This window comes from Acipenser ruthenus, chromosome 5, assembly GCF_902713425.1.
Source record: "Acipenser ruthenus chromosome 5, fAciRut3.2 maternal haplotype, whole genome shotgun sequence".
NCBI lineage: Eukaryota > Metazoa > Chordata > Actinopteri > Acipenseriformes > Acipenseridae > Acipenser > Acipenser ruthenus.
Genome location: NC_081193.1, coordinates 81,485,396 through 81,507,044, shown reverse-complemented (window position 1 = coordinate 81,507,044; position 21,649 = coordinate 81,485,396). Strand labels below are relative to the sequence as shown.

General features: G+C 36.3%; 1 protein-coding gene across 4 annotated transcripts in view; it reads left to right on the top strand.

Moving 5' to 3' along the window:
- The window catches only part of LOC117402382 (protein lin-28 homolog B-like), a 52,502-nt gene that overhangs the window by 19,089 nt on the left and 11,764 nt on the right, over positions 1 to 21,649 (top strand). For all 4 annotated transcript variants that reach the window (XM_059024625.1, XM_059024626.1, XM_034003462.3 and 1 more), the window contains one exon: positions 18,038 to 18,222. In XM_059024625.1, coding sequence (XP_058880608.1) covers positions 18,038 to 18,222 — 185 coding nt within the window. The remainder of the gene's footprint in view (positions 1 to 18,037; positions 18,223 to 21,649) is intronic.

Here is a 21,649-nt window from a genome sequence, read left to right as displayed (position 1 = left end):
CTCAAGGTAGGACATTTATTTCTTGTCTTACTCTTTCTAAAACAGCTAAAAATCACAACTCTCACATTACAGCTGAAGCCAGGAAAGACATTAGGATGTGGTCCTCTCTCTTACAGCGCTATTTTACGATTTACTTCATTTCTGCTCCCCATGACCTCTTACTCCATACAGATGCTTCTATTGGCAGAATTTCTTAATCAATGGTTCTCGGATGTCTGGCTTCCAGAAATCAACAATCTTCCTCCTCAGCTTAAATCCACAGCCTTACTCAAGTATTCCCTATCATCGTTGCAGCCTGTCTTTGGGCCCGTTTTGGCAGAAAAAGTCTATCTTAATCTACTGTTCATATTATTAATAAAGGCTGTTCCTCTTTCCCTCTATTTGATGCAACTTCTCCGTTGGGATTTCGGAGGAGGAGGAGGAGGGGGAGGGAGGAGGGGGAGGGAGGGCCCTCTTACGTGTTTAGTTCTTTTGTTTTCCAGCACTTTTGTTCTCCCTGCATAGATCACGAGGCTCTCCATGCGGCCTCAGAGCGTCAGCAGAGTCTGACCTCTCTCGACTAAACGACTCAGTAAGCCAGGGAGACCCTGGTTTGTCCTCAAATCCTTCCTTAGTTTCCCCTTGTGGAAGTCCGTCACTTCCCGGCCTTGGAGGTCGATCGGTTCGGGCTCACCTCCGCGAGGGCGGTTCTCGGAGTACTCAAGGGGAAACCCCTATTCTGTTAAGTCACAAGCACTTTGTCTTTATTCTAGTAGTCCCTTTATGCAGGCCTGGCTCCTGTCTCGTGAATTACTAACCATACCAGTAAAATGTTTTTTTTTAATTTGCATATCTGTACTTTAATGGTTGAAAAGTAGTGCTGCAGTATAGAAACTATTAACATGAAACATTTTGCTTAGTAAGCTAGTTGTTGACATTTAGAAAGTGCCAATTTAAAACAGTTTAGAAATAATTTTAACTTATTTTATTTATTAGTTTGTTTTTTGTGAGTTCTTATATACTTGCATGCATATATATTTAAAGTTACCAGTACATTATTTTCTTTGTTGTTTCTTTAGCAATGCAGTTTAGTGATGCGGTTGTCAGTCATGTTAATGTATCAACTTAACTTTTATAGTTTAAGTGGTTGAAAATAGGGTTGGAACCATTTTTGATTGAGTGTGATACTATCAATAAACTGTTTGTTTATTATATTGATTTTATACTGTGCTGATCATACAATCACCGGGTTACTGTCAGTCTTCTAAAGCTAAAAAGCTCAATTGTTGGAGGTGCTTTGTTCTTTTACTTTCTCTTTGTCTACAACCTGCTTATTTAACACCCTTCAGAAGCTCTTTTTACCGGCATAAAGAGCTTCTGAAGGGTGTTAAATAAGGTACATGTAGTCAAGGAAAAATTGCTTGATTTACCTTTCCTTCTATTATGGGAGAACAGAGGTGTGTTTTTTTCAACTGCTCAAAAGAAGAGAGAAAGCACTTGGTTGAAATTAACATGCCTTAAAGGTGATGGGGGGGGGGGGGGGGAATTAGGAATTCTTTCAGAACCATAATTTTGGGTTTGTTAAATTGCTATCATGACCAATATTGTTTTATTTAAATATGCAGTGAAGCAAAACATATTTTTATGCATGTCTTGGTTGTTGACAACCCATCATAAAAACCTTTTTTATTATTATTTCAAAACCTGTGTTTTGAAAAGGTAGGAGTGTTGTGTGTGTGTGTGTGTGTGTGTGTGTGTGTGTGTGTGTGTGTGTGTGTTTTTTATTTTATTTTATTTTTTAAATTAAGTGACTAGTCAAAATACCTCCTTCACCAAGGAGTAAGAGGCTTTGTTTGTGGCTCTCTTATTTTAGTTTATATACATCCTGTTGAGTTGTATCCATCTGGCAATTTGGACAGCTTCATCCACTTAGCATTTCCTGTGTTTAAACGCACCACGTGGTCAAGCCAAAAGCCACTCTCTATCCTAGTTCTACCAATTCACATAACATGAAAATTTAGATTTATATTTGAGCAAAAAGATCAGATTCAATGGAGTAAAAGCACAATCCATCTGTAGCGGTAGCTTTTTCATTGACCTAGCTTACACTTTGAAGAAAATAAACAACTTATAAAACTGTTTGGTTCCTGGCTTTTTTTTAAATGTTTGTTTTATTTATTTATTTATTTTTTAATATGGGTTATTTTAATATCCATTTTAATTTCCTAAATGTTTAAACCTTAACATATTGGGAATGTTTGTAACCAAATCAGAAAAGTCCTTCTATCGGTATTTATTTATTTATTTTTGTAAATAACAAACATATTTGTCTACTGCATTTAATTGTATAAGAAATAACTAAAGAAATATTGAATAGGAAATAAATTGGACTGCACTGTACACTTACTACAATGGAAACACTCAGGCTATCACCTATATTTGACCTGCATTTTTTTGACAGTGGCTAAATGTTTAGGCATAATGTAACACTTGGCGAACTTTTAAGTGTTTAAGGTATAAACTATTAACACCTGTAATATTTACCAAACCTTTTTTAAAATGTGTGAATGCAAAAGCCTGGGACAGATGATTCCATTTTCAAAAATGTTACCAAAACAGCCAAATGAAAGTTTTCAATTTTGCATTGATAACCAACGTTTCAATTCTAAATTGTCAAGTTTTATGATTTAGAAAATGGATCATATAAATGGTCAAAGATTATGTTTGAGTGTTGTCCCCTCAAAAGAAACCTTGAATGTTTTTAAATGTATTATTTAACAGTGGCACAATTTACAGATACTAAGAAGCCCTTTTAGTATTGACCTTTTTAAAATAAATAAATCAATAAATAAAAATAATAAATAAACTTGAGTTTTGACCTGAGAAGAACTCATGAAATCCTTTTTTTTTTTTTTTTATCTTTAGTGGCGATAAGGAAATACTTTACTGGAGCTAAACAAAAATATGCTGTAGGCATTTCTGCTGGCTACACATCATCTCTGGATGCTCCCTCCTCCTCCTCGCCCTTCCTCCATTTTGTTTTGTTTTTCACAAGTCTCCTGGTTATGCCCTCTCTTGACCTCGCTGTATGAACCTAAACTATGCTGCACATTGAAAGGGTGGCACTTTCAAATTATAACTAAAGTCTAAAAATGAGACTAGTCTGTATAAAAAATAATAAAAAAAATGAATCACATTTTGCTTATACTTGGCATATATTTATCGAAAGTAAGAGCAGCTGTGAGCCCAAGAAACAAACCAGATACTCCATTTGACTAAAAGGCCATGTCCTAAAAATGTGGCTTCTTAATTTAAGGAAGTTACAAACTTGCGCCTTTTAAAAGATTGTACAAAAAATTGATTTTATTTTATATAAATTATAAAATATATAAATTTATTTTCCTTAATTTTTTTTTAAAAAAGCTGCAAGAGCAAGAAACATGTCATTTTACCACAGCATTCGTTAGTATTCAACCAAAAAGTACGTGTCATCTGATTTATTTTGAAGGAACTTTTCTCTCTGAACAGTTTTTGTCATATTTCACGATATTGCACTTGTGTGCCATTTTAAAAAGCTGGTGTTACAACTCTGATGTACACAGCCCTCAGGAAAATATTGTTAGTTTTTGTAGTTTCTTGTGGCTTTTATGGAATGTGTAAAGATGGGGTGGGGTGGGGTCGGTGGGGGGGAGGGGTGCAACATTTTGATTTTGAAATAGTGAAACACACAGGTTGCAAATGTAAAAAAAACATTTAATGTCCATTTTAGTGTTTTTTCTTTCTCGCACTCCTCCCCCCCAATCTCTTTTTTAAAGTTAAAAGTTCCATTGCAGGTATGATTGCATGCTTATCCTGTTTTATGTTGGCTAGGACTGGTTGTCACACTGTCGATTTTTTTTTTTGAAGGCGAGAGAATTTGAATCTCCAGTTTTTACATGTTGAACCTTGGCTTTTGGAATGAGGTGGGAGCAATGTGGAGTCGGAAGTGCTTCAGGAATGATTAAGATAGCCGTTGAAAACTAGAAGAGTCCGTGGCTTGGAAAGAATGGTCCCTGTTTTTAATCTGATCTCAGTCCACATGGTTCAGTTGACATTACAACCTTTGACCTATGACTGCATGGCCTAGCCAAATTAAGAGCTTGTGGGGAAATGGTGAAATGGTTAGCTTGCAGTGTTAGGAAATTCTTCTTCAATATTCTCATCAGGACAGGGAAGACCTATTAATTTGAATTTTACATTGGAGTAGTTTCAGTGTGGAGTCATTTTATTTGGATTCCAGTAGTATATCAACCATAATACATCAAAATAAAAGCTGCTGTACATTCTCACTTTGTCAAAGGTATTTTGCTAAACCCTTCTCCCAGGTTAAGTTTAATTTGGTTCTGTAATGTATGTCATACATGTTATCTCCTTTTTTTTTTTTTAAATACTTGTTTTAACTGCTGTGTTCAGAGATTTTCAAAATGCTTTAAGAGTAGCATAAAAGTTGTTTTAACTAACGTTTTCTTTCCTATGGTTTCATAGACCCTGATACACTAATGCAAAACCATTTGCGAAACAGCCCTTTGTCTTTCCTTCTTTCTTTACAAGTACTATTTCACCCTTTCCATGTGGTTTTTATGAGCATATTAAAAGTTTAATAAGCATACTCTTTCCTTTCTTTTCTTTAGGATAATAAACAGAGTAGACAAACTTGAAGTGCAACGTCTAATGACATTTTGATTTTGCAATTGAAATGTGTTATTCTGCAAATACGTTTACATTAATACAATAGGGCACTAGATACATCATATTCTTGTACAAGTTGTAAAAATCAACGTATTTCCTACATCTTCCATTTGCAGCTAACTTTCTCTGTTTTTGCCATGATTTTTAGCCTACTGCAGTAAGTGGGTGATTTTGCTTATTTTAATCCAATAATTTAATTAATGTATGCACACTAAGGCACCTTTAATACGCAGTTTCTCAGAGTGCTAGTCAAACCTATTTTAAAAGTTTGCATAACTGCTACATTTATGCAAATTATGCCTGCTTCCCATTGAGCTTGTTGCACTTATTATTTTTTTTTTTTCATGCACAGAAATATACTGAACAAATTCACTGCAGTGGAAACCGTATTTTATTTTCTCTTCATCAATTACTTCTAATAACAATATATGTAGACCTCCAAGAACATTTTAGACATGATTCAGTTATAAATATCCTCTGTTCTTTTGTAAATGGATAATACAAGTAGTATGGTTTAAACTCATTCTCCAAAATATGTTCCAACCACCACACAGGTAACAAAGATGTTCTGTTTTCATGGCCGCACTGTATAATTTGAATATTTTAATGTCCACGCAGGGAAAAGTGTTTCTGCATTTTGTATGCTTTAATGCCACCCACATTCACAGAGCATGTTTTGCTTGGGCGTACAGATAAACATCGCACCATACTCACAAAAGGAGTGTTGCATAGTGTGGCCTGATTTCGGTGAAATATGTTTTGGCATGTTTTCTGTAGTTCATAAGAGCTGTTGCATTTTTCGAACTACTGTTTTGCGGTGGTAGTGGAACTTATCAAAATGTGGCTTAAGTAGTCTACACGTGGTACGAGATGTGTTTCTGCTAATGTGTTGTGTGTGTCAGGATAGGGACTCTGGTTTTATTAAAATAATCAGGGGAATACAATCAGTTTCAAATTTTAATAATGTTTACAAAACGGTATCGTTCAAACCCTTCCTGTATTTCAACCAAAGACAAGATTGCTTCCACTGACTCCTGGAATTCACATTTTTGTTGTAACTTTGTTTGACCCACTGTTGCAACAGCCTGTAAGCTTGGGTGAATGACTTGCAGTTTGAGTAGCGCCTGACAATTTTGTTTGAATGGGTTTGCAGGATTGTTTTTTGGCCAAAACGGTGTGTCAGTTTACCTGAGATTTTTAAAATTTGAAGTGAAGGATGTCTGTCTGTCTTTTTTTTTTTTTTTCTTTTTTTTTTTTTTGAATAGGATATAGTGTGTGTGTGTGTGTGCGCCTTCTGCCAGTTCTGTTGTCAATTCAACGCTTGTCATCTTTCTATTCCTTAAGGATATTGTCTTCAAGTATTGCTCATCCTTGTTTAGACAGCTTTTTGCGTCTTCCAGTCCTGGGTTTGTCTATTACAGATGATGTTTCTCTGTACTTGTTGATTATGCTTCGGATACCACACCTTGAAAATCAAGTGATGCAAGCTATTTCACTCAATGTTTTTCCTTTATGCAAGTCAAGGTTGTTATAATAGTATAAAACACTAGTGGAGGCTTTGAGTACATTGTTGATGCTCATAATGCATCAGAGTAGAAAAATGCAACATGTCTAAGACTTCTGCACAGCATCAAAAGTTTCTTTTTGAGCATCAAAAGAAACTTATCACTATTATAACCTGCTGTAGGAGCGTTATGTCCGAGGCGCATTATAACCGAGAGCCTTATAGCGAGGGAGCACTATGTTTGTGTGTGTGCATGTGTATAGATAGATAGATAGATCACACACAATTCAATTAATCACATACCCTTTATATGATGCGTATTGTGGCACAGATTTTGTGGTGTGAAACGTGACCCAAAACAAAGTATCTATCTATCTATCTATCTCTATCTATCTATCTTTTTTTTGTCAAATTTCTAAATGCAGTAGTGCTTTAAACTTATTCTTCTGTCTCTTCAGTTCTTACTGCCAAGGTAATTTTAATGGACAGGAGGAATCTATATTCTCCTTAATCCTTTCCCTTCCCAAGTAAACCCCCCATCCCCTGCCCCCCAAACCAAAATGGCTGCCTCCAGCAAGTACTGCCTAGCTAAAATAAAAGAAGCAACTCAAACCATTGTATTTGAATTGGCACGCACAGGTCCCTTATTTTCCTAAAGAATACAGTATGGGTTGCATTATGTCAGAGCATTCATGAGTTTTAACAAATCATTCAAGTGTGGCAAGTCTTTCATTTTTGTTTTGTGATACACTAGGCATTTGCCTGCTTTTGAAAATGTGGTGCTCAAGCTATAGGCTGTGTTTTCTGTATATAGGTGGAGTATCACAATACGTTAAAACAAACCAAGACCAAAAAGAGTTTGTTGATGGAGAAACAGGTGTATTTATCACAGTAGAAGGTGAACCAGGATTTATGAATGGAAAAGGCATTTTGTTTATTTTATTTATTTATTTATTACATTTATATAGCGCTTTTCATAATGAAGTATCACAAAGCACTGTACATAACAAAAAATACATTAAAATAAGTTCCCAGACATATTAGCTGCCACAAATAAAAACATTCAAATAACACATTAAAAAAAAAGGTTAAAAAGTAGGAAATAAGTTTGCCATTTTATAAAAATATGTTTTCAGTCTCGACTTAAATATTGTAACTGTCCCAGCTTCCCTGACAAACGAAGGCAGAGCATTCCATAGTGTAGGAGCTCTAAAGAAAAAGCCCTTCCTCCTCCTGTGTTAGTTTTATTGACCCTGGGAATAACCAGCAGCCCCACTTCCTGTGATCTAAGAGTGCGATTCAGAAGATATGCAGTCAGCAGCTCCTGCAAATAGCTAGGTGCTAATCCATTCAGGGCTTTAGTTATAGGCACTGATTTTAAAATAAGCAATTGTAGATGGAATGTTGGAAATATTAACAGGGATTGAAAGTTCAGAATAAATATTGCTTTTACTGGGTCTCTTAGGATATTTTTCACCCATAGACATTACACTTAAACACAGGTTAAGAGTTGTATTGACTACTTTGTAGATTATTCCACCAGGGCATATTATATGGTTAAACATATATACCTGTATCAGAAACCTGTTTTTTGTTTTATTTGTTTATTTTATTTTATTAATAGCAAGATGCAAATAGACAATGTATGTCAATAAGAAATTATTTAAATAATGATGTTGCATTTCAGTAGAAAGACTTATAGACTCCGACAGCACAAAGGAGGAGCTTACAAACTGTTTTAGCTTAGAGTAAGTAGTGGGATTCCGAAAAATATAGCGATACACATCCCCATGTGTTGCTAAAACTGCTTAAATAAAGTACTGTAACGCTATAACGAACTTGTTGGGGTCCAAGCCTTTTGTTCGTTATATCGAGGGGTTCGCTATAGCGAAAGGACAATCAAAAGGAAGGAACTGCTGGAGTAAGTGAATGAGATGAGATAGTGAATAAAAGTAGAATTGCATGTACCTGTTTGTCTCATGTTTGCAGTGTTCTGCCTTTGCTTTATCCTATTCGTTTAAAGAATTAAAAAGCAGTACGAAAAGCAACAATCCCAAATTGAAGCTGAACTTTTATCCTAAATCAATCTGACATGAATCGTTTCAAAGTGCAGCAAATCTTAATCCAACTAGCAAGAATCCCAAACTGAGCTGGGATGTTGACAGTGTGTATGTCATGTTATCTTTTTTTAAATTTTATTTGGGTTCCAGGTTTGTTCTAGCCGAAGGTTTATTATAATGAAGGATGTTATAGGGAGGGTGTACTGTACCTGTCATTACTTTTCATTGTTAATGTCCTGACTTTTTTTTTTTTTACACTTGTAGCTTTAAAATCTGTTTTCAAAGCTCTCTTCAAAATGTCTGCTCTCGTGCACTGATAGTGTAAGGATTATTTCCCACCTTGTCAAACGGGTAACACAGCAATGACAATCCATGATGTGCTATGGAACGGAAAAGCCAGTGCACTTGTGTGTAGTTTTTTGTTTTGTTTTTTAAATTGCTCTTCCTGCAGTGATTTTAGGGAACAGATCTCAAACCCCAGTGCACTAGAGCTTTGAAACAAACTTTTAAAGTTATAAGTGTAAAAAGTTGTCAGAATAATAAGAAAGAAATACAGATACGTTACTTAAACAGTTGTAGCAACACGTGGGGACATATAACAGGGGCAGCAGTGTGGAGTAGTGGTTAGGGCTCTGGACTCTTGACCGGAGGGTCGTTGGTTCAATCCCGGGTGGGGGATACTGCTGCTATACCTTTTGAACAAGGTACTTTTACCTAGATTGCTCCAGTAAAAACCCAACTGTATTAATGGGTAATTGTATGTAAAAATGATGTGATATCTTGTAAATCGCCCTGGATAAGGGTGTCTGCTAAGAAATAAATAAAATAATAATAATAATAATAATAATAATAATAATAATAATAATAATAATAATAATAACAACAACACTTTTTTGCTGCTGCTTACGCTTTTAATATGTACACACTATGTTTTTCTGAAATACATGATTTGTTTTATTTCACAGAGCTTACAATACATTTTGGGAAATTTGTTGTTCCCCAGAACAAAATAAATAAAAAATAAATGCAACAAAAATACTGAAGTCATTATTTTGTTTTATTTGTATTCTTCTTTTTATACGGGGAACAAGTAAAGCTGCATGGTATGGAACTGTAATATACTACACATCATATAAACACATTTCTGCCATCTGAAGAACAGACACTGATAACTTGATTTTAAACAATACAGCTGGCATCACAAGACATGAGTGCATTGCAGCATTCAAACATAAAGCAGTGCTACAGTAGTGCTATTTATCAAAGCATGATATCAGTTCTCAATTATCACATTGTGTAATCTTTGATTCGTATACGTTAATGCAGCATGTTTATCTGTGTGCAAAAGGATGCATCATCCACACACTGGTAGGATATATGAAGATGATTACAGGCTCTTCTGAGTTAGGTTTGTGGAGTGAAAACAAAATACATGGTGTGTGTGTAATAAAAATATATTATATATAAATATGTATAATATTATAAATAAAATAGATAGAATAAAATAAATAAAATAGATTCACATTGTATTTGGTCAGATTTTTTTGTGGGTTAAAGGGATAATTAGGGTCAGCTGTTTGAGTACTTTGGTTAACAACCAGGCCTGATTTGGGCCAGCCCTGCCCAATATAAATCTGACTAACTTTGGCCCTTACCATCAGAGTGAAGTTGTCAGCACAGAGGTTCTAGAGGCACATCATGCCACGAACAAAAAAATCCTGAAGACCTCCGGAAAAAAGTTGTTGATGCCCATCAGTCTGGAAAGGGTTACAAAGCCAGCCGTCCTGCCGTCCTGCCAAAATCTCTCCAAGAGCAAGGCGTAAAATCGTCCAGGAAGTCACAAAGAACCCTAGAACAACATCCAGGGATCTGCAGGCCTCTCTCGCCTCGGCTAAGGTCAGTGTTCATGACTCCACCATCAAAAAGACACTGGGCAAAAATGGGATTCATGGCAGAGTAGCAAGGCGGAAACCATTGCTCACTAAGAAGAACATGAATGCTCATCTCAAGTTTGCCAAAAAGCACCTGGATGATCCTCAAGAGTTCTGGAACAATGTTCTATGGACAGCTGAGGAACTTTTTGGCTGACATGGGCCCCATTATGTCTGGCGAAAACCAAACACTGCATTCCACAGTAAGAACCTCATACCAACGGTGAAGCATGGTGGTGGTAGTGTCATGGTTTGGGGATGCTTTGCTGCATCAGGACCTGGACTCCTTGCCATCATTGAAGGAACCATGAAGTCTGCTCTGTATCAGAGAATTCTACAGGAGAATGTCAGGCCATCCTTCCGTGAGCTGAAGCTTAAGCGCAGCTGGGTCATGCAGCAAGACAATGATCCGAAACACACAAGCAAGTCTACATCAGAATGGAAAAGAACAAGAAATTTAAAGTTTTGGAATGGCCTAGTCAAAGTCCAGACCTAAACCCCATTGAGATGTTGTGGCAGGACCTGAAATGAGCAGTTAATGCTCAAACCCACAAATGTCACCTGAGTTGAAGCAGTTCTGCATGGAGTGGGCCAAAATTCCTCCACGGCGCTGTGAGAGACTAATCTATAACTACAGGAAGCGTTTGGTTGCAGTTATTGCTGCTAAAGGTGGCGTAACCAGTTATTGTGTAAGGGGGCAATTACTTTTTCACACGGGAGCATTGGGTGTTGCATAACTTTTTTTAATAAATAAATGAAATATGTATCAACTTTTTGTGTTATTTGTTCACTCAGGGTCCCTTTTATCTAATATTAGGTTTTGGTTGAAGATCTGATAACATTGTGTCAAAAATATGCAAAAATGCAGAAAATCAGACGGGGCAAATACTGTCACGGCACTGTATATATTTTATATCCTGTACACTTTTTTGGTGTTATTTTTGTGTTTGTTGATAGGCTTAGACTTCCTGTCCCTTGGCAATAAGATAAGATGCAATTCATGTTACACTAGCCATACGAAGTATGTAAACCCAATGTGACCGAAAGGTACTACCAAAACAGTGTGACAAAGGTGAGGCTTTTTTTTTATTTTTTGCTTGTAAACCAAGCCTATGAATTCTCACACTTGTATTAAACTTTTTGAAAACTGAACTATGAAGTATTTGCTCTATTATGTCTTTCACATAATTTGTTTGTCTTCATTTTCACACAGAGTTATTTTAATGCAAATGATATTCCCCTCATGGGGTTTGGGGTCAGCAGAACACCATGCAAATGGCAAGACATTCCTTATCGGTTCCCAAATCCATTTAAATCCCTTCCATCACAGACCCTCGCAATAGGTGGGCTCAGCACTTCTTTCATCTTTTGTGTACTACAGTGTAGAAGTGAAGCTAATGCATCCAGTATTTTGTACTGGTATATGATCCCTAGCATGTCTGTGGCTATTTGTTTTGCAGGAACTCAAATAACATTCATTAATTATGCATCTTTTTTTTTATTTTGCTATCAATAATTGACTTGTTAGAAAAGGCATAGTCAGCTATATGATGCATTTTATTCTTCTGTTGGTCCATTTTTAATCCACTTAATTACGATCCATCCGGGTAACTCTAATATAAAATGATTGCAGTTATCTTTTAGATAATTATATGCATCGTCTTGCCATTGTACTTGCATGTTACTTTTTTATTATTATTGTAAGCATTACTGCATTCATTGCAATCGATGTTTCTTAACTGGTTGCTCTCATTTTTAATGTCTGGTTTTCCGTCTCATTTTATGTTGCTATGGGGATTTTTTTATTTGGGTTTACTGGCTGTAGTTGCTGCTAATATTGGACAGAAATTGAAATGAATGCATTGGTTACATTGTTTAAATCTCTAGGCATGGGATTTCAAGGTTCAACCAGATCACCCCGATTTTTTTTTTTTTTTTTTTTTTTCTACCCCAAAATGTAGTTATGAGCTTGTCGGATCCCTTCGGTTATGTTGTATCTGTTATACGTGAAGTGTGGTTTTTGAAACCATGATCAGAATTATTTGTTTATTAAATGCTTTAAGATACTTTGTCATATGCAAAACAAAAAGTAAGTCCCGATTTCACCCTAGAGTACATACTGGATTAAAGACTGATTTCAACCAATTGAAAACAATCAATCAATCAATCAATAAATAAATAAATAAATAAATCTCTAGGCATTTATCATCATTAAAGTCAGGAACTGTTACTAATTTTATAGTACCAAAATGAAACATTGGTAACAATTCATCCAAACTCCCATCTCAAATGGTTTTGTCTAAATTGCTAATAAGGCTTATTTTTTAGTACTAATAAATATCTTACTAGTGTTTCAGTTTATGGATACAATTATATTTTGTGGCTTTATTGGCTTTGTATGATTTACTCTTTTAATGTGTGAAGGATATTTATTTAGGTGTACTCTTCAAACACCACCCTCCTCTACATAATGTACTAGTGTACATAAACCTCCCAAACATTGCCACAAGTCCTATTTTAAATGCCAAATTAACACACAATCAAGTAATATATTAAGTAACTAATATAATGTTTGCCTTCTTGTGCAGTTAATTGTATATGGTCAAGTATTACTAAATAACGTAAAGTATTCAAATTCACGTAACCACACAACTTTACATTAAACTGTAAAAAGAGATGCCTGGCCTACCTGTTTGAACTGTATTTCTATGGTTCTTTGCTTTAGTGCACTAGTTCCAACATACAAATAAAAACTGTACTAAACAGCTCCATCCACAGTAATTCTTAACGTTTTCATTTCAAACTGTGAAGCATTGAACTTGTGTTTTTGTGGTACGGCAATTTTGTTTGGCATAATTATTTACATACCACGGTTTTCTCGTCCGGTTTCTCAAAAAACTTCCAAACGTGGCTTCCTTTGTTTAGAGATGACATTTTAAATGTAGAACAAACTCAGAAAACCCGCTGGTCATTAACGTTATTTAACCCCGCCATGGAATTGATACCATACCACACCTACTACAGGCATAATAAACACACACAGTGCACCAATGAAGCGCCAGATCGACCAAGAATAAAACCCTCCCAGTGTCAATCTTTCTGTTGCACCAATTAGAAAAGCTCCTTGGAGGCAATTGCCAAACCCCTTCCTTTTTATAATATCTACCCTTACTGTGGCACTAGAGCAGTCGGACACACGACGAACTTCTGATGGTAAATTACTAAAATTAATGGATAAATCAAAAATATGCGTTTTGGTGACATTTGTCACGTGACCGGTTATACGTCTAGCATATTAGTAAACGTTTTACCACTTCTTTAGAGTTTATACGTTTTTAAATGTTTAAAATTCCCATCCCTATTTAGGTTGTTTTAGAGTAAACCACCAGAGAAGCTGCTGATTTTATAACTGTTTTTATTTTTTTTCTTGCAACCAAAGTATAGTTAAAGTTGTTTGCTGAATTTCATTATAAAAAAAACTGTTGCAGTCACTGTGCCCTTTTTCTTTCTTCATATTTACAGTGTGAGGTGACCTGTCCATTTTTTTTGGTGTTAAACTGTGGCAATCTCATCTGAAACCTAAATAAAAGGGTCCACAAGAGCCACAGAAGGCAGTTATACTGGAGGTGCAGTTGTGGAGGATGCTGTTTTTCCAACAACTAATTTTGCTGAATATAAAACCATGGTTACCGACTCCTTCCAAGATACTCTAGATTTGAGAAACAAAACAATTGTCATGGTGAGAACATTGAGTTGCCAGTGGATTATTTTTAAAAATGTCCACCTCCCTGAAAGAAAATAACTAACTAAAGACCTTTTTTTTTTTTTAACCAGTGCACCTTACCAGAGACAGATTGGCGTGGTCAATGTGGGGGTGGAATGGGTGTTTGTGGATTAAAAATCTTCAAGTATAGTGTTCTAACATTTTGCTAGATCGAAAATGCACGCGTAATGGTAATTAATTTGAAGATGAAGCATTGAAACCATGTGTCCATAGGAAAAAGCAGCGACTTGTACTCCAAAGACAACTCGATGTGTGAAGCTGCTGGGAACCTCAGTTTGTTTGAAAGAAAATAAATTTCAAAAACTGTTGTATGGTGTGTGTTTTTTTTGTTTTTTTTGACAATCTTCAAAATGTAATACCCAGGTAGGGTTTTTAAAAAAAAAAAAACCCTCTTGTTACAGTTCTTCGATCTATTGATGTTGAGGTTTAAAAGTTTTAAATTGAGATGAGGCAAATCATACATGTTGGCCAGGTAAAAGCCGACAATTCCCATTGAATGGAAAGCACTCTGCAGAACCTAATGACATCATTTAAGAGCGTCACCATGGTCAAATTAAATGTTGGTTCTATTTTTTTTTTTTAACACTACTTGAAGACGTTACACACTATTGTTATGCTTATGTGTTTATAATGTCGATCTGCATCGGCCACGTGAAACTCGCCTGTCTACGGATAAAAGGCGACAATTTGTTTTTAATTGGAAGCTCTTTGGAGATTAATACACACAGCACAACCTAATTGTGTGATTTTTAAAAGTTTAACCGGCTTTCAATTGAAATGTGTCGGTTCAGTGAGACATTTAAAGGAAAATGATTCAGAACTGCTGTATTCGTCCCATATATATATAATCTCACAGCTTGGAAAAATAACCACCTCTGATTGGTTAAACAGCATTACATGACCGTGTGTGTGTGTGTGTGTGTGTGTGTGTGTGTGTGTGTGTGTGTATATATATATATATATATATATATATATATATATATATATATATATATATATATATATATATATATTAATTGCACATGCTGGGGTGCAAGCAATGATAATAATACCGTCCTTAAGAACCGCACATTCAAAATCACAACACGTTTATTTTTAAGAGTATTGTACATACTACTATTTAAAATTTAAATTCACGTATTCTACATCATATAGTAGTACATGCAGAAAAATAAATTAAAGACAACCGCAGGACAAATAATAAATACCAAAAAAAAGCCTGTATATGTGTTTTGTTATGGTTTTGCATTTAAATGGTTTAAAAAACAAACAAATTAAAAGACATGCAAAGGACTCCAGAATGATGACATTGATTTAAAAAAAATAAAAAATAAAGCACCTATTGCCAACTATTTTTACAAAACCCTGCCCACTTCTTCCTGAAAACCCACCCAATCAGGAGTCGTGCAAGTCTTTCTCTGGTTGTTTGGTAACCAAATCAATACACTTATCTTATATGATCATTGACACCAGGCAATTTTTTTAGTAAACATACTTGTTAAATAAAATTGCATCTCGTGAACGAGCACACATTCATGCTGAAACGTAGCTGCAGTTCACATCAGTATCCAGTGTGTTTTTACTACTCAAGCTGTTTAAAGACACCGAAAACTGGGGCTCTCGAGTGGCGCATCCAGTAAAAGCACTCTAGAGTGCAGGATGCGCGCTATAGCCTGGACGTCGCCGGTTCGAGTCCAGGCTATTCCACAGCCGACCGTGTACAGGAGCTCCCAGGGGGCGGCGCTCAATTGGCCGAGTATCGTCCGGGGTGAGGGAGGGAGGTCGGCCAGGCTGTCCTCGGCTCACCGCGCACCAGCGACCCCTGTAGTCTGGCTGGGCGCCTGCGGGCTTGCCTGTAAGCTGCCCAGAGGTGCGTTGTCTTCCGACGCTGTAGCTCTGAGGCGGCTGCACGGTGAGTCTGCAGAGTGTAAAGAAGCGGGCGGCTGACAGCGCACACTTCGGAGGACAGCGTGTGTTCATCTTCGCCCCTCCCGAGTCAGCGCAGGGGTGATAGCGGTGAGCTGAGCCTACAAATAATTGGGCATTTCAAATTGGGGAGAAAATAATAAAAACTAATTGGCAACGACTAAATTTAAAAAAAGACGCCGAAAACTATAGAAATCACACCTAAATATTGAGTCAATGAGTTTGGCAATATCCAAAAATCTCTTGGGAAATCTCTATTTAGGAGCTGCCTGCGAGCAGCTCGGGGCTGTGTTGTGGTGTCCTGACGTTGAATGAATGAATGAACCATCTGAATGAGATCTTGCTGCGTTCATCTGCGTCTTGTTTGTTCCCCTGAAACGCTACAATGCTATTTTTTGGTTTTTATTATTGGTACACAGACGTATTTCAAGGGCTTGCTTGTTTCCAAGAGAGCAAGTAGCTAGCATTGTGCATAACATGAGGAGGCTGTGTGGTCCAGTGGTTAAAGAAAAGGGCTTGTAACCAGGAGGTCCCCGGTTCAAATCCCACCTCAGCCACTGACTCATTGTGTGACCCTGAGCAAGTCACTTAACTTCCTTGTGCTCCGACTTTCGGGTGAGACGTAGTTGTAAGTGACTCTGCAGCTGATGCATAGTTCACACACCCTAGTCTCTGTAAGTCGCCTTGGATAAAGGCGTCTGCTAAATAAACTAATAATAATAATAATAACGTACATGTTCACAAGCCTGCTCTTGTTATTCCATAGGTAGCCTATTCAGCTTTAATTACATTGACGTTTTGAGTCCTATGCAAAATGCATTTGTCCTGCATCCTTTTAATCTTTGTACTTTATAAAAATAACTTGCAAATGTAATGAAATACCTACAACTTGAACTAGATATCCAGATGCTGTCTTTATTCTTTCTGCATGTCCTGTGTATTCAGGTTATGTCTCATTCAAAGTCGTTTTTTGTTCTGATTAATTAAATACAGGTTTATATTCATGACATTTGTTCTGTTATGGAAACCAACTGTCTTCAGAACAGACATGTTAAATCTATGTAAGCCCAAGTTTTGTGAATAGAACTGTGTAGTGAAGTGTAATGTTAGATTTGTCTAACCCTACCTCTTATTCGCACTTCAGTATTAACATGAGGAGCAAGGAATAAATGATTGTTTTTCAGGTGTAAAGGGCTAAATAAGTGCTGGTTATTTAGAAAATGTGACTACTTGTGATGGGGAGGTTGTTAAGATTAATAGTGTCTGGCCCATTTGAATTATTTTTTTACTTTTTATAAATACATACATACAGAAGCATATTGAAGAGTCATTCATAGATTAGGACCTGATATGGCCCTTTTTATTTTTATATTAAAGTAACACACATGGTTAAAATGATATTTCATTGGATATAATTGAACATCAGTGTTGATATTTCAGCGAATAAGAACATAAGAAAGTTTACAAACGAGAGGCCATTCAGCCCATCTTGCTCGTTTGGTTGTTAGTAGCTTATTGATCCCAGAATCTCATCAAGCAGCTTCTTGAAGGTCCCAGGGTGTCAGCTTCAACAACATTACTGGGGAGTTGGTTCCAGACCCTCACAATTCTCTGTGTAAAAATGTGCCTCCTATTTTCTGTTCTGAATGCCCCTTTATCTAATCTCCATTTGTGACCCCTGGTCCTTGTTTCTTTTTTCAGGTCAAAAAAGTCACTTCTCACAATATAATATATCACAATATATCTGAGCATCTTGTTGGCCTTTTTTTTTATAGCTTCCCCACATTGTGTAGATGAATACATTTCTAAGAGCGTGAGCAATACAGTTTGGTGTTAAACATTTCTGGCTTTTACTTTTGTTACCAAAATTTAATTTGTAAATCATTGCCTTTTTTATTAAAAAAAAAAAAAAAAAAGCTTAACTCGATCTTAAAATGTAGACCCAGCAATAAAACATTCTGAAACTATTGGCTTCATAATGAATGCCGTTTAGTCCATCAAAACACCACATATTTTATGAAATCTATTCAGACTTATTTAAAAAAAACAAGCACAACCATCAAGCATTGCATTGGTTCAGCAATGGATTTAGATCTGAATGCCAATGTTTTATTTTGTGTTGCAGAGCAAGCTTTTCATGGAGGGATTCCGAAGCCTCGTAGAAGGAGAGCCAGTAGAGTTCACGTTTAAACAATCTTCCAAAGGCTTAGAATCGTTATGGGTTACGGGTCCAGGAGGCAGCCCCTGTCTCGGCAGTGAGAGGCGACTCAAAGGGAAGACTGTGCAAAAAAGAAAAACAAAGGGAGATCGGTAAGCAGGACCGCTTTGGTTCGGGGTCTAGTTCATATTTTTGATATTGATTTAAAACAAAAATCTCATTGCCCCCATGGGCTGTAACCTCAGCTTTGACGTGATGGTTTTCAGTATTTTCTGTGTCAGTTCCTTGTGGTTGCATTTTTCAATTGACATTTCCATCCAGCAAGAAGTACAGAATTTGAATGTTGTAAGAGAAATGTTTATTAAACCAAGAGGTTGATTTTATCAGCCAATACTACACTGCGATAACCCATACCTAAATTTTAATTTTTTATGTATTTTTTTTTTTTTTTTTTTTTTTTGCAAAGTACCGGGACCTGGGAATCCATCTGGATGCATCAACCACTCCCTATGGATTGGTGGTTGACGCAATCCAGTGTGATCTAACCCAGTCTTGAGAAATGCTATAAACACTCCTGGCGGGTTAAAGGCTGATCAAATCAACTCCCATGTCAAGTAGATAAATGTTTTGACTTCATCGCACTTTAGCACACCCTGTGCCCAGGTGCTGTAGGAGGATGGGACACATAGAAAGAAAAGGCTTGTTTCTGATGTACAGCTGTGGCCAAAAATTTTGCATCATCTAGAAATTTAGGATTGAGACAATAATAATAATAATAATACAAAAAACTATATGAACATATTTTATCATGTAATCAAAGAAACAACATGATAATATAGCAAATGTCTACCGGAAGCCATAATAGTAGTACAGTATTTCATGATAGATGTTAAGTCAATTTTTTGTCAGTTTTTTGTTAAGTACTACAAAGTGGTATGCAATTCAATATGTTAACATGACTTTATACAGCAGGTTTCATTCGACTTTGTGAAGCAAAATTAGTCAATTCTATAGGGTGATTACCTTTGGCCATAGCTGTACATTTTAATAGGAATGCTAGTATGTGCACTTCATGGTTTTGCATACTCTATTGCAGGTGCACAGTAAAAATATCAGTTCCTCTTCTAAGATTTCAGTTCACATAGCACTTGTACCATGTCAATGAGTTCAAATCTCATGTTGTGAAATATTTTCATGTTGGATTTCTAGGTATGTCAGAAAATACATACACTACATTTTATTTACAATACCTAAGAACAAGAGTTTACTTATGACTGGTCATCTTAAATTGATTGAAAAAAAATAATATATATATATATATATATATATATATATATATATATATATATATAATTTTATATTTTAACCAATCTAGATCTTGGTTTAATTAAATTTGTATTCCTTAACTTTTTTTTTAATTGTATTTATTAAGTTTGAGAGAGATTTTAGTCAGAGCTTGACTGTATGTTTTAATTTTTTACATCCTTGGTCTACAGTCACAGCTAAATTATTACACATTCCTGTGGGGAGATATGTTTTTGTAAACGCACTGCCACACCAATTGCTGATTTCCATAAACCACCATATTCCTTTTGAATTTAAGACACACTTTTTTTTTCTTCTCAGAAATGGCCTGCATCTTAAATTCAAGGTATAGTGATGCATGTATTAAAATTGTGAAATAAGATGTGACTACACAAATAGGAATGCAACAGACTACCCGAGAAAAGACGAACAAAAACCTTACTGCCCAATCTTGAATCATCCATGGCATACAGGCAGCCATTTTACTGATCAAAAATGGCAAGGGAACGGTGATGTGACGTGCACCTCTACCCCTCTTGTGTGTGGATTGATTATTAAAGCATGGGATTCCATAAATCTGTGAAGACTGTGGTGCACTCCTTCAAAAAAATGTTACATATCTAACCAGCTCGACGGAGCAGAAGATGACATTGTCTGGGAGATGTCAAGTAATAAAGAGGACTCCTCCAACTTCGAGGACAATGACTAGGAGAGATGCGTTGTTGTTACAGGCATGTTAATTTACTAATGTACAATATGCTTTACCAATATGCCTAATAGATGAGTTTGTAGCCGTTCATTGTAAAAAATGGAGCATTCCCTTGTATAAGTGGCTGTTGTATGCGTAATTGAGGTTGTATCTTTGTAAATGCATCTTTTATTATGTGGGAGATCTGGCCTGCGTCTCTTAAATTCGAGGGAGTGTTAAATTTGAAGGAATATGAAGTCGGCATCTGAAATACCATATTTTCAGAGTTGCAAAGATACGGCTTTATTGTTTGGGGGGTGGACTACAAAAATGTTATTCAGACAGTTTTATTAGCCAGAAATCTGCATTCCTATTGCTTTTGCTAAAAGGTTTTGGCTAGACACTTGTGGTTTATTAAAAAGCCCTGACAAAGCACACGCTGCCTTTTGAGCTTCCTGAATTCTCATATTAGAGTTTAAAGAGGCCGCAGTGACTGTGTTTTAGTGCTTTTAACTTTGTCTGTGCCAGTTTGGTTTCATGAACTAGTTCACCTTTTTGGTAATATGTCTCAACTCGTTACTTTTCTACCATTTTCAAACTAGTACAAACCACATCATACTGGTTTTGATTTCATTGCTGTAAATTAGTTTTCAGTTTAAGCACACCATACCTGGAATGCATTTACGCTTAGTGTGGGTTTTATTTCGTTGGGAGATTCAGGTCACTCACAGTAATTTTTTCCTCATCGCTCTCAGATCAGTTGACACAGGTTGAAACGTCATTAAAGAAAATAGTGGGTTATGGCAAAGATGCAGCTCTCCTTTCTTGTAAAGGTAAAGTAAACAAGTCTGTATTTTGACATTTATGTTGTGGGGTGAGGGGGCTAGCGGTAAATTGTGTACGTTTCAAACTAAAATTTTATTCAGGGATATATTTCCATTTGGTAATAAAAATACCATTAACTAAAAGGCTCAAAACTATAGATTGTGCGCGTCCCTTGTAAGTAGCTGTCAGTCAGTTTTTCATTCAACAGTTTCCTTCAGTTTTCTTGACAATTTTTGTAGGATTCGGTTTGGTATTCGGCCGAATCTTTTGAGATGGATTCGGTATTCGGCCGAATCCCAAAAACTTGGATTCAGTGCATCCCTAGTAATCGAGATGCAAATTTCAGCATTACAAGAGCTAGTCAAATCGCGGGAAAGTTGTCAAAAGGCTTCTACGTTCACAGCGTTTTAAAATTCAGAGTACAGCAACTGCATACATGTTTAGACCTGTTTAATAGAGAGAATGCATGCATATCTCCAATTATATGCAGTTTTCACCATCACGTCTCCTTCTAGACAAATTTGTAGATATTGGTACTGCCATAGCCTTGTGTTTTCGCCTATTGATTTGCCCCATTGCTGCTGTACCTTATGCATCCAGGGCAGATCAAACATCAGGAAAACCTCACAAGTTGTGCGTTCCTTGATTCCGTCGGGCATTGTGTGATGCCCGCTTGCAAAGAGTTTTGGAGACACAACCTCCTCCATTGAGATGCGATGATCGTATCGGGCAGTGTGTTCCAAGCTTGAAGTGTAGCAGCT